Source organism: Cherax quadricarinatus, chromosome 13, assembly GCF_038502225.1.
Source record: "Cherax quadricarinatus isolate ZL_2023a chromosome 13, ASM3850222v1, whole genome shotgun sequence".
NCBI classification, from domain to species: domain Eukaryota; kingdom Metazoa; phylum Arthropoda; class Malacostraca; order Decapoda; family Parastacidae; genus Cherax; species Cherax quadricarinatus.
This window is the reverse complement of record NC_091304.1, coordinates 11,746,423-11,760,024: the sequence shown is the minus strand read 5'-3', so window position 1 is coordinate 11,760,024 and position 13,602 is coordinate 11,746,423. Positions and strand designations below refer to the sequence as shown.

At 44.8% G+C, this 13,602-nt stretch overlaps 1 protein-coding gene across 1 annotated transcript in view; it reads left to right on the top strand.

Annotated features, from left to right (window-relative positions):
* The first annotated feature begins 18 nt into the window (after positions 1-18).
* LOC128688638 (glycine receptor subunit alpha-2-like) overlaps positions 19-13,602 on the top strand; it is a 67,080-nt gene continuing 53,496 nt past the window's right edge. Inside the window, exon 1 of the mRNA XM_070084500.1 lies at positions 19-354. Coding sequence (XP_069940601.1) covers positions 112-354 — 243 coding nt within the window. The 5' untranslated portion in view covers positions 19-111. The remainder of the gene's footprint in view (positions 355-13,602) is intronic.

Here is a 13,602-nt window from a genome sequence, read left to right as displayed (position 1 = left end):
AAGCTAGTGGGACAGATATCAAGCCTTGCAACTTTGCCCCCGTGAAAACCTGTTTCTCGTCTCTCAGTCTATCCCTGCCTACAACATCTGAGTATTTTGTATGTTGTTATCATGTCTCTCCTTGTCTGTCTTTCCTCTAATGTCACCAACCAATGTCTGACCTGTGCCTGCCTGTGTCCTAGCAGCAGCAGCAGCACGGATGAGTCAGGAGGCGTGCTGAGCTTCAAGGACCTGCTACCAGAGAATCCCAGGGATTACGACAAGATGCGGCCGCCCAAGAAGGAGGGTAGACCCACCCGTGTGTATTTCCACGTCACTGTCATGGGAATTGACTCAATCAACGAGAACTCCATGGTAAGTGCTGAGAGGGGAAGTGTGAGGGGAAGCAGGTGCTGAGAGAGGGGCAGCAGGTGCTGAGAGAGGGAGAGGTACTGAGAGAGGGGAAGGCGCTGAGCGAGCAGGTATTGGGAGGAGCTCATGATGGTGGGGAGATGCTGAGGGGAAGGAAGGGCTGAGAGAGAGGGAGGTGCTATGATAGGTGCTGAGAAAAGGGACGAGAGATAATGAGTTTGTAACAGATGCAGGTGTGTGAGAGAGGGGAAAAAATACACATAGGGAGAGATAGATGAAAGCCAGTTAGAGAGAGGAAGCAACGAAGGAAAAGTAACACAGTAAGACAAATGCAGCAAAATGAGAGAGAGAGGGAGTAACTCAAACAGATAATTTTATCTTCAGTCACTCCTGGGTTCATCTCTTACAACCTGGTGAGAAAAATCATTTTTATAGCCTAATGAGAAAGCAATCTTTTATAGCTTTCTGAGAAAGATCTCTAAGAAAAGATATTCAATGAGTTGAAGGGGTCTAACCCATGATGTGAGAGTCCTAACATTGTCTGTGTAACCCTCAATCATTGCACCACGGAGGAATTGAAAATAATACTCCAGCTTAGGAGTATCACGTCGTGCTAAGTATGACCTCTGACCCTAAGGGTCAGAGGTCATTCTTAGCACGAGAGGTGCGCTAGGAGTCTCAGCACCGTCAGATCATGTGGATAAGCTAAACATAGTCACCAGTTTCTGCCTGAGTTTACTACAGGAATCCTTGACATAAGGCCTATGAATTCTTTGATTTAATTAAAAGTGACTTTCACAAAGCCTAAGAAATCCAATTTTTTTTTAAGAATAGATGTCAAATTGCTCTGAAGTCTAGTGGGAAGTTATGCTGGTGAATTAGTAGGGAGAGACCTTCATAGAAGGGCGACTGGCCTTGAGGGTGACACCTTTCCATTAGGGAGAACTTACCGTCGAGTAAAGTTCCACTGGAGATTATCTGATGGGATTCTCCTTAAGTAAAGATCCTTCGAGGAGAATTTTCCTTGAGCTGTGTAATAAAGGGAAGTGGATGGTGTGAACACTACCATCCTGTGTGAACATTGTCATTCTGCGTGAACACTACAATCCTGCGTGAACACTACCATCCTGCGTGAACACTACCATCCTGCGTGAACACTACCATCCTGCGTGAACACTACCATCGTGCGTGAACACTACCATCGTGCGTGAACACTACCATCCTGCGATAACACTACCATCCTGCGTGAACACTACCATCCTGCCTGAACACTACCATTCTGCGTGAACACTACCATCCTGCGTGAACACTTCCAACCTGCATGAACAATACCATCCTGCGTGAACACTACTATCCTGCGTGAACACTACCATCCTACGTGAACACTACCATCCTGCGTGAACACTACCATCCTGCGTGAACACTACCATCCTACGTGAACACTGCCATCCTACGCGAACACTACCATCCTGCGATAACACTACCATCCTGCGTGAACACTACCATCCTGCGTGAACACTACCATCCTGCGATAACACTACCATCCTGCGTGAACACTACCATCCTGCGATAACACTACCATCCTGCGATAACACTACCATCCTGCGATAACACTACCATCCTGCGTGAACATTACTATCCTACGTGAACACTGCCATCCTGCGTGAACACTACCATCCTGTGTATTAAGAACACGGGTAACAATTCAAGACCTGTAGCATGACAAGTGCAAGGACTAAGTTCCTTAATCCTTGTAAAAATATTAACAAGAGTAATATCTTAATCTAGCAGGTTAATAACGAGACAACCAAGAAACACTGAGAGCAACGAGTGGTTTCAAGCAAAGTTGAAAAGTAAATCTGCCTCTCCAGTCAGGCAGACAGGTGGAAGGTCACCTTGGCTGTGGAAGCGTGTTTTACATGATTGCTGGGACAATAAGTACAGTAAAGGGGCCCCAGAACTGATGTATTCTGAATTGCGAGTTTGCTGGTCGAAAAAGCATGCCGATAGTTGTATGACGAACGTCGAATACAGTGTAACATACTCCGCACACGCCACACTCTCACCCCAGGAGCACTAATGGTTGGAGAAAAACATCTCTCAAATGGGTAGCGTGCCACCATGGCGAAAAAAAATACGCAATGAGACCGCCGGTCCTCTCATGCCGTCTAACCCAGCAGGCAGCGCTCAGCCAAATGTTAGAAATTAGTGAATATCTTTAAAACCAAGCATTTGTTCCAGAGCGAGACAGCAGACAATAAGGTTAGAAAAAATCCAAGATATTTGCAGACAGGAGCAGTATATATATATATATATATATATATATATATATATATATATATATATATATATATATATATATATATATATATATATATATATATATATATATATATATATATATATATATATATTATATATATATATATATATATATATATATATATATATATATATATATATATATATATATATATATATATATATATATATATATATATATATATATATCTATGCGAAACAGCCACAGGGGAAGCTGAATGATAGCCCGATGTCTGACTGAATTTTTGATAAATGTCATGTCACCAGTGTTAAGTTCGCTAGGTAGTAACTCCATTACCTTTCTTTGTGGGCTGACTATCCTCTGTTCCTATAATACTCAATCTTTCTGGCACTTGCCACTCCTTGCATCTCCTCCCTACCTTATACTTAGCAAGAACGTTCCTCTGAGCGAATCTGCTGGGACGACCTCCTACTCATTTCTGCAACATTACAAGCTCCTGATGATGCATTGATTGCAACACGAAAGAGCAGGGGTGGGGAAACATCCGGCCCGCGAAATCGTTTGGTCTGGCCCTGCCGAGGCATCCGCAGGCGGGACTTGAAATTCAATCAGTCTATGAGCTTTTTCATAGCTACATAAATTTATATTAACCTGCGCCCCGGAAAGTAGCCACTGATAGGAGGATCCTGTTCTTCTGATATTTGATTATAGTTGCTTTGATTAGTGAGTTGTGGAGAACTCAACTTACCACTTGTGGAAGACCGTTTTGCAGTTTTATGCAGTTGGACTTAATGTGGCCAGGCTTATGGCAGTAGTGACAGATACTAGCTCGGGAATCTTGTCTTGTGCAGATCTTTCTGGTTTTCAAGTGAGTATCATAACTCTCTCCTATACAAAGCTTGTGGGAAGAAATTCTAGTGGATCTTTCATTTACGACCCTATTAGCTTCAAAGGTATCTACTAACTTAAGCTCCTCTTTCGCGGTTAGGAACTTATCATCTACGTAGACCTTCATCTCCTGGCCAGCAAACTCAAGAAGATTGTCGACAATAATGAACTGCACCAACTCGATAAAGTTAGACACCAGCTGCCTTCTACGACTCGATAAACGTCCAAGTCTGGAGCCTAACGAAGTTTACGCAAGACTACCCAAAGTTGACGTCTGTTCAACTTAAACTCTCGTCCATATCTGGCAGGTATACACTCATATGCACCTCTCACAGTAACCTTCACAACTCTGTAATGCACACGTGCTGCCCATTGCAGAGCTCGAGTTTAGTTTTTGAAGGACTAAACTCTGTTCAGGCTCAGACTGAGAAACAAGGTACCAAGGACAGAGTTTTGAACAATGAAATTATCGTCACAAATAAGCCATTATTATCTCCTCCCCGCTTTCATATTCTGCCTTTGCAAAAGCACGTTGTTCCCTAGTTCTCTCAAGACAAATTTTCGCCAGTTCAAGAGCCAACGAAGCCGACTGACTGAGATAGGCCAAATCCACCAAACATTTCTGCAACTGGGGAAAGTGTCAGGCAGACGTTACAAGCCAGAAAGGGAAGTTGGGAGCCGAGACTTACAAGAGCTCCAGTAACACCGGCTAAAAACTCACAATTTAGAATTCGTACATTAATTTATTCAGTATTAACTCACGAAACTGCGTATCAGTTATAGTGCTTTGATACTCTATGCCAACTGAATGAGCTACATGAGAGATAGTCTGGGCTAGTTTTCCAAAGCATACGCAGTCACCAAACGCCTACGTCGCGTAGGTGGCAAGACAAGGGCAAGACATACACACCTCTCATAATGAGAACCTAGAGTCACTCAAAGCAACGAGTGGTTGCTTTGAGTGATTGGGTGAGGTAACGTGCTCTCACCTGATTGTTGGGTTGAACTGAACGATACAGTAGTGGGGCCCCGGAACTGGTATATTCTGAATTGTCAGTTCGCCGGACGAGAGGGCGTGGTGAACATTGTGTAACGAATGTTGAATAAAGTGTAAAATACTCGATACATACCACACTGTGAGCACTACCACCCTACCACACTACCACAACGTGTGAACACTAACACAATGGGTGAACACTACCACAATGGGTGAACACTACCACAATGGGTGAACACTACCACACTGTGTGAACACTACCACACTGTGTGAACACTACCACAATGAGTGAACACTACTACAATGGGTGAACACTACCAAACTGTGTGAACACTACCACACTGTGTGAACACTACCACCCTGTGTGAACACTACCACACTGTGTGAACACTATCACACTGTGTGAACACTACCACACTGTGTGAACACTATCACACTGTGTGAACACTAACACACTGTGTGAACACTATCACACTGTGTGAACACTACAACACTGTGTGAACACTATCACACTGTGTGAACACTATCACACTGTGTGAACACTACAACACTGTGTGAACACTATCACACTGTGTGAACACTATCACACTGTGTGAACACTATCACACTGTGTGAACACTATCACACTGTGTGAACACTATCACACTGTGTGAACACTACCACACTGTGTGAACACTAACACACTGTGTGAACACTACCACAAAGTGTGAACACTACCACACTGTGTGAACACTACCACATTGTGTGAATACTACCACAAAGTGTGAACACTACCACAATGTGTGAATACTACCACACTGTGTGAACACTATCACCCTTTGTGAACACTACCACACTGTGTGAACACTACCACTCTGTGTGAACACTACCACACTGTGTGAACACTACCACACTGTGTGAACACTGTCATCCTTTGTGAACACTACCACACTGTGTGAACACTACAACACTGTGTGAACACTACAACACTGTGTGAACACTATCACCCTTTGTGAACACTACCACACTGTGTGAACACTATCACACTGTGTGAACACTACCACACTGTGTGAACACTATCACACTGTATGAACACTACCACACTGTGTGAACACTACCACACTGTGTGAACACTACCACACTGTGTGAACATTACCACACTGTGTGAACACTACCACATTGTGTGAACACTATCACACTGTGTGAACACTACCACAAAGTGTGAACACTACCACACTGTGTGAACACTACCACATTGTGTGAACACTAACACACTGTGTGAACACTATCACAATGTGTGAACACTACCACACTGTGTGAACACTATCACCCTTTGTGAACACTACCACACTGTGTGAACACTACTACACTGTGTGAACACTACCACACTGTGTGAACACTACCACACTGTGTGAACACTACCACACTGTGTGAACACTATCACCCTTTGTGAACACTACAACACTGTGTGAACACTACAACACTGTGTGAACACTATCACCCTTTGTGAACGCTACCACACTGCGTGAACACTATCACACTGTGAACACTACCACACTGTGTGAACACTATCACACTGTGTGAACACTACCACACTGTGTGAACACCACCACACTGTGTGAACACTACCACACTGTGTGAACATTACCACACTGTGTGAACACTACCACACTGTGTGAACACTACCACAATGGGTGAACACTACCACAATGGGTGAACACTACCATACTGTGAGAACAGTACCACACTGTGTGAACACTACCACAATGGGAGAACTCTACCACACTGTGTGAACACTACCACAATGGGAGAACTCTACCACACTGTGTGAACACTACCACACTGTGTGAACACTACCACCCTGTGTGAACACTACCACCCTGTGTGAACACTACCACACTGTGTGAACGCTACCACCCTGTGTGAACACTACCACACTGCGTGAACACTACCACACTGTGTGAACACTACCACACTGTGTGAACACTACCACACTGTGTGAACACTACCACCCTGTGTGAACACTACCACCCTGTGTGAACACTACTACCCTGTGTGAACACTACCACCCTGTGTGAACACTACCACACTGTGTGAACACTACCACCCTGTGTGAACACTACCACACTGTGTGAAAACTACCACACTGTGTGAGCACTACCACACTGTGTGAACACTACCACTCTGTGTGAACACTACCACACTGTGTGAACACTGCCATACTGTGTGAACACTACCAAACTGTGTGAACACTACCACACTGCGTGAACACTACCACACTGTGTGAACACTGCCACACTGTGTGAACACTACCACACTGTGTGAACATTACCACACTGTGTGAACACTACCACACTGTGTGAACACTACCACACTGTGTGAACATTACCACACTGTGTGAACACTACCACACTGTGTGAACATTACCATACTGTGTGAACACTACCACAATGGGTGAACACTACCACACTGTGTGAACACTACCACACTGTGTGAACACTACCACCCTGTGTGAACACTACCACACTGTGTGAACACTACCATACTGTGTGAACACTACCACCCTGTGTGAACACTACCAAACTGTGTGAACACTACAACACTGTGTGAACACTACCACACTGTGTGAACACTACCACACTGTGTGAGCACTACCACACTGTGTGAACATTACCACACTGTGTGAACACTACCACACTGTGTGAACATTACCATACTGTGTGAACACTACCACAATGGGTGAACACTACCATACTGTGTGAAAAGTACCACACTGTGTGAACACTACTACCCTGTGTGAACACTACCACACTGTGTGAAAACTACTACCCTGTGTGAACACTACCACACTGTGTGAACACTACCACACTGTGTGAACACTACCACACTGTGTGAACACTACGACCCTGTGTGAACACTATCACACTGTGTGAACACTACCACACTGTGTGAACACTACCATCCTGTGTGAACACTACCACACTGTGTGAACACTACCACCCTGTGTGAACACTACCACACTGTGTGAACATTACCACACTGTGTGAACATTACCACACTGTGTGAACACTACCACACTGTGTGAAAACTACTACCCTGTGTGAACACTACCACACTGTGTGAACACTACCACACTGTGTGAACACTACCACACTGTGTGAACACTACGACCCTGTGTGAACACTATCACACTGTGTGAACACTACCACACTGTGTGAACACTACCATCCTGTGTGAACACTACCACACTGTGTGAACACTACCACCCTGTGTGAACACTACCACACTGTGTGAACATTACCACACTGTGTGAACATTACCACACTGTGTGAACACTACCACACTGTGTGAACACTACCACACTGTGTGAACATTACCACACTGTGTGAACACTACCACACTGTGTGAACACTACCACCCTGTGTGAACACTACCATACTGTGTGAACACTACCACACTGTGTGAACATTACCACACTGTGTGAACACTACCACACTGTGTGAACACTACCACACTGTGTGAACACTACCACACTGTGTGAACATTACCACACTGTGTGAACACTACCACACTGTGTGAACACTACCACTTTGTGTGAACACTACCATACTGCGTGGGAGGTCGTCCCTGGCAACGACCACCCTGCATGGTGGATCGTCTTCGGCAACGACCATCCTGCGTGGTGGGTCGTCCTCGGCAACGACCACCCTGCATGGTGGGTCGTCCTCGGCAACGACCACCCTGCGTGGTGGGTAGCTCTCGGCAACGACCATCCTGCGTGGTGGGTAGTCCTCAGAAACGACCACCCTGCGTGGTGGGTCGTCCTCGGTAATGACCATCCTGCGTGGTGGGTAGTCCTCAGCAACGACCACCCTGCGTGGTGGGTCGTCCTCGGCAACGACCATCCTGCGTGGTGGGTAGTCCTCAGGAACGACCATCCTGCGTGGTGGGTAGTCCTCAGCAACGACCACCCTGCGTGGTGGGTCGTCCTCGGCAACGACCATCCTGCGTGGTGGGTAGTCCTCAGCAACGACCATCCTGCGTGGTGGGTAGTCCTCAGCAACGACCACCCTGCGTGGTGGGTCGTCCTCGGCAACGACCATCCTGCGTGGTGGGTAGTCCTCAGCAACGACCATCCTGCGTGGTGGGTCGTCCTCGGCAACGACCACCCTGCGTGGTGGGTCGTCCTCGGCAACGACCACCCTGCGTGGTGGGTCGTCCTCGGCAACGACCATCCGTGAATAATGAGGTTCGTGTTCTAGCATAATCGCGTCTCCAGTTCCCATTCTCCTGGACGCTGGCTGCTGTTGCTGCTGCTGCTGCTGCTGCTGTTGTCGCTGCTGCTGCTGCTGTTGCTGCTGCTGCTGCTGCTGCTGCTGCTGCTGCTGCTGCTGCTGCTGCTGCTATTGTTGCTGCTACTGCTGCTGTTGTTGTTGCTGCTGTTGTTGTTACTGCTGCTGTTGCTGCTGCTGTTGTTGCTGCTGCTGCTGCTGTTGTTGTTGTTGTTGCTGTTGTTCTTACTACTGCTGTTGCTGCTGTTACTACTGCTGTTTCTGCTGTTACTATTGTTGCTGCTGATGCTTCTGCTGCTGCTGCTGCTGCTACTGTTGTTGCCGTTGTTGTTGTTGCTGCTGCTGCTGGGAAATTTATAGAGCACCACTACCAGTAAAACACCTACCATCACTACCAGTACAGCACTCAGCAGCACTACCAGTACCACACCTTCCATCACTACCAGTACTGCACACAGCATCACTACCAGTACAGCACACAGCAGGACTACCAGTACCACACCTTCCATCACTACCAGTACTGCACACAGCATCACTACCAGTACAGCACACAGCAGGACTACCAGTACCACACCTTCCATCACTACCAGTACTGCACACAGCATCACTACCAGTACAGCACACAGCAGGACTACCAGTACCACACCTTCCATCACTACCAGTACTGCACACAGCATCACTACCAGTACAGCACACAGCATCACTACCAGTACCACACCTTCCATCACTACCAGTACTGCACACAGCATCACTACCAGTACAGCACACAGCAGCACTACCAGTACCACACCTTCCATCACTACCAGTACTGCACACATCACTACCAGTACTGCACACATCACTACCAGTACAGCACACAGCAGCACTACCAGTACCACACCTTCCATCACTACCAGTACTGCACACAGCATCACTACCAGTACAGCACACAGCAGCACTACCAGTACCACACCTTCCATCACTACCAGTACTGCACACATCACTACCAGTACTGCACACATCACTACCAGTACTGCACACATCACTACCAGTACTGCACACATCACTACCAGTACAGCACACAGCAGCACTACCAGTACCACATCTTCCATCACTACCAGTACTGCAAACAGCAGTGCCACCAGTACCGCACCCAGCACACTCTATTACGTGTGTTAATGCGTGTTCAGTACAAGTTACAACACGCGAAAACATGCTGGACGAAGCGTCAGTGTGTATGTGTGTGTGTGTGTGTGTGTGTGTGTGTGTGTGTGTGTGTGTGTGTGTGTTTGTGAATGTGTGTATGTGTGTGTGTGTGAGTGTGTGTGTGTGTGTTTGCGAGTGTGTATGTGTGTGTGTGCGTGTGTGTGTGTGTGTGTGTGTGTGTGTGTGTGTGTGTGTGTGTGTGTGTGTGTGTGTGTGTGTGTGTGTGTGTGTGTGTGTGTGTGTGTTACGAAGTTATTTGGAACACTAGGAGGCATAACACTAGTCTAGGGGTGAATACAAAAAATAATTGAAAATAACCACCCTAGGGCCCCATGTTTCGTAAACTGACAGAAAGAACACGTTGAACGTCACCACCTCAGGCTCGATCTTCAGGAAGGACAGACACTCACCTTTATAAATATAAAAACGTACATAATAGTATATACAACCCAAAACCACCTACTAGTACACTGTTACTAGTTGATTACAGTTATGCTGAAGGGAAATACATCATTATTAACTACAGTAAGACATCATTCACCAGGCTGCTTGTTGATATTCTATTATTTTTCATCTCCGCCTCACTCACGGGCCCCCAGTCAAACTGGGCCAGGCACTTGCCAGGGCCCACATAAACACAAATCTACAAACAAAACTTATGGCCTTATTATAATTAGAAAATAATCAGCACACACTACTTACAGCAGTGTGGACATTAAATGAGACAGTGATGACTTAAGACATTTATTTCGAAAATTAATTATTTGAAAAATAGACGGCAATAATATGACAGTAATTGATTAATTGATTTAATAACAGATATGGATACTATTTGCACTGATAAGCATAGAATCTACCAATGTTGAACACATTTTGGCATGTTCTTTGTCGTGGTTCAAAGTTCTAATAACAGTAGCAATTAGCTTCTATTTAGTTGAACAGTTCTGTTTCACGATCTTGTGCTTAGTTATGGCCAATAGATTCTTAATTGAGTTGAGATCAGGACAATTTCCAGGCCAATTTAGAACGCTTAACCCACTCGCTTCGACGAATGTCAACATTTTTCTGGAAGTGTGGCATGGAGGAAGATCCTGCTGGAAAATGCCTTCTCCAATAGGAAAGTCTCTTTCTACAATGGGAAGCAAATGAGGTGCCAGGATTGCCTAGTATTTGTCACCGTTCATCGTTTCCTCAACATTAACAAGCCATTCAGGGGCTTTAGGAAGAGTATTTTGGCGCTTGTTGAATGTGTCCATTCCATAAAGGTTCGCCTTTGCTCCGTCTCACTATCACTGATATGCATCCTTTCATCTGTCGTCCATCCCTTGTGATGGAGTACCCACCGCAGCCGTTTTCTCTTTATAGCAGTAGTCAATAACTGAAGCTGACAGTCATGCCAGCTTAAAGAAGCCTTTGTTAAACACTTGAAGAATCAACATTTACGCAGCTGAAGCCAAATCTTTCTGTAGATCTTTACTGGTTTTCTTGGGATCCTTCACACTATTTCTAATGATAACCCTGTCATCGGGAGGGGATGTCTTATGCTTTCTTTGACATTTTCCTGGACGCAGCGCTCCACAGTCACCTGTGTCGTCAGCTCTCTTCAGAATCTGACCAACATTTGACTTTGTTAGGCTCAAATTTTCGGCGATCTGTCTGAAATCAAAATCAGCATTTTTTTTTTAAGAGCTACAATACTTGCACGCTTCCAAGCTGTAAGATCCACAATGAATTTCAGTAATAATCATGAAATGACGGGGAGTATTTGGCGAAACGACATTCACTCACACACCACTTTTTCAGGAACAGCTTTACAGAACAACAGATTTTGTAGCATTGACGAGACTCGCAGAGTAACACCACAGCTGGATGGTTGCCAAAAATCAATAGCCAACTCTTCTGAAAAGAAAGGAACCCAAACTACATTAAGTAAGTTGGAGACTAAAACATATTGTGTGGTAATCACGAAATTTACTCTCCCATTTATTATGCACACTTCTCAACCTGCTGCCACTTGGGTGTTATCGTCTACAGACTAACTCTAGAGACGCCATCACAAAAGTCACACCACTACAATACTCACACCACTACAATACTCACACCACTACAATACTCACACCACTACAATACTCACACCACTACAATACTCATACCACTACAATACTCACACCACTACAATACTCACACCACTACAATACTCACACCACTACAATACTCACACGACTACAATACTCACATCACTACAATACTCACACAACTACAATACTCACACCATTACAATACTCACACCACTACAATGCTCACACCACTACAATACTCACACCATTATAATACTCACACCACTACAATACTCACACCACTACAATACTCACACCACTACAATACTCACACCACTACAATACTCACACCACTACAATACTCACACCGCTACAATACTCACACCACTATAATACTCACACCACTACAATACTCAAACCACTATAATACTCACACCACTACAATACTCACATCACTACAATACTCACACCATTACAATACTCACATCACTACATTACTCACATCACTACAATACTCACATCATTACAATACTCAAATCACTACAATACTCACACAACTACAATACTCACACCACTACAATACTCACAACACTATAATACTCACACCACTCCAATACTCACACCACTACAATACTCACACCACTACAATACTCACACCACTACAATACTCACACCACTACAACACACATATCACTACAATACTCACGCCACTACAATACTCACACCACTACAATACTTCCACCATTACAATACTCACACCACTACTATACTCACACCATTACAATACTCACACCATTACAATACTCACACCACTACAATACTCACACAACTACAATACTCACACCACTACAATACTCACATCACTAAAATACTCACACCACTACAATACTCACATCACTACAATACTCAAATCACTACAATACTCACACCTCTACAATACTCACAAAACTACAATACTCACACCACAACAATACTCACAACACTACAATACTCACACCACTACGATACTCACACCACTACAATACTCACATCACTACAGTACTCACACCACTACAATACTCACACCACTACAATAATCACACCACTGCAATACTCACACCACTACAATACTCATCACTACAATACTCACATCACTACAATACTCACACCACTACAATACTCACACCACTACAATACTCACACCACTACAATACTCACACCACTACAATACTCACACCACTACAATACTCACACCACTACAATACTCACACCACTACAATACTCACACCACTACAATACTCACATCACTAAAATACTCACACCACTACAACACTCACACCACTACAATACTCACACCACTACAATACTCACACCACTACAATACTCACACCACTACAATACTCACACCACTACAATACTCACACCACTACAATACTCACACCACTACAATACTCACACCACTACAATACTCACACCAGTACAATACTCACACCACTACAATACTCACACCACTACAATACTCACACCACTACAATACTCACACCACTACAATACTCACACCACTACAATACTCGCATCACTACAATACTC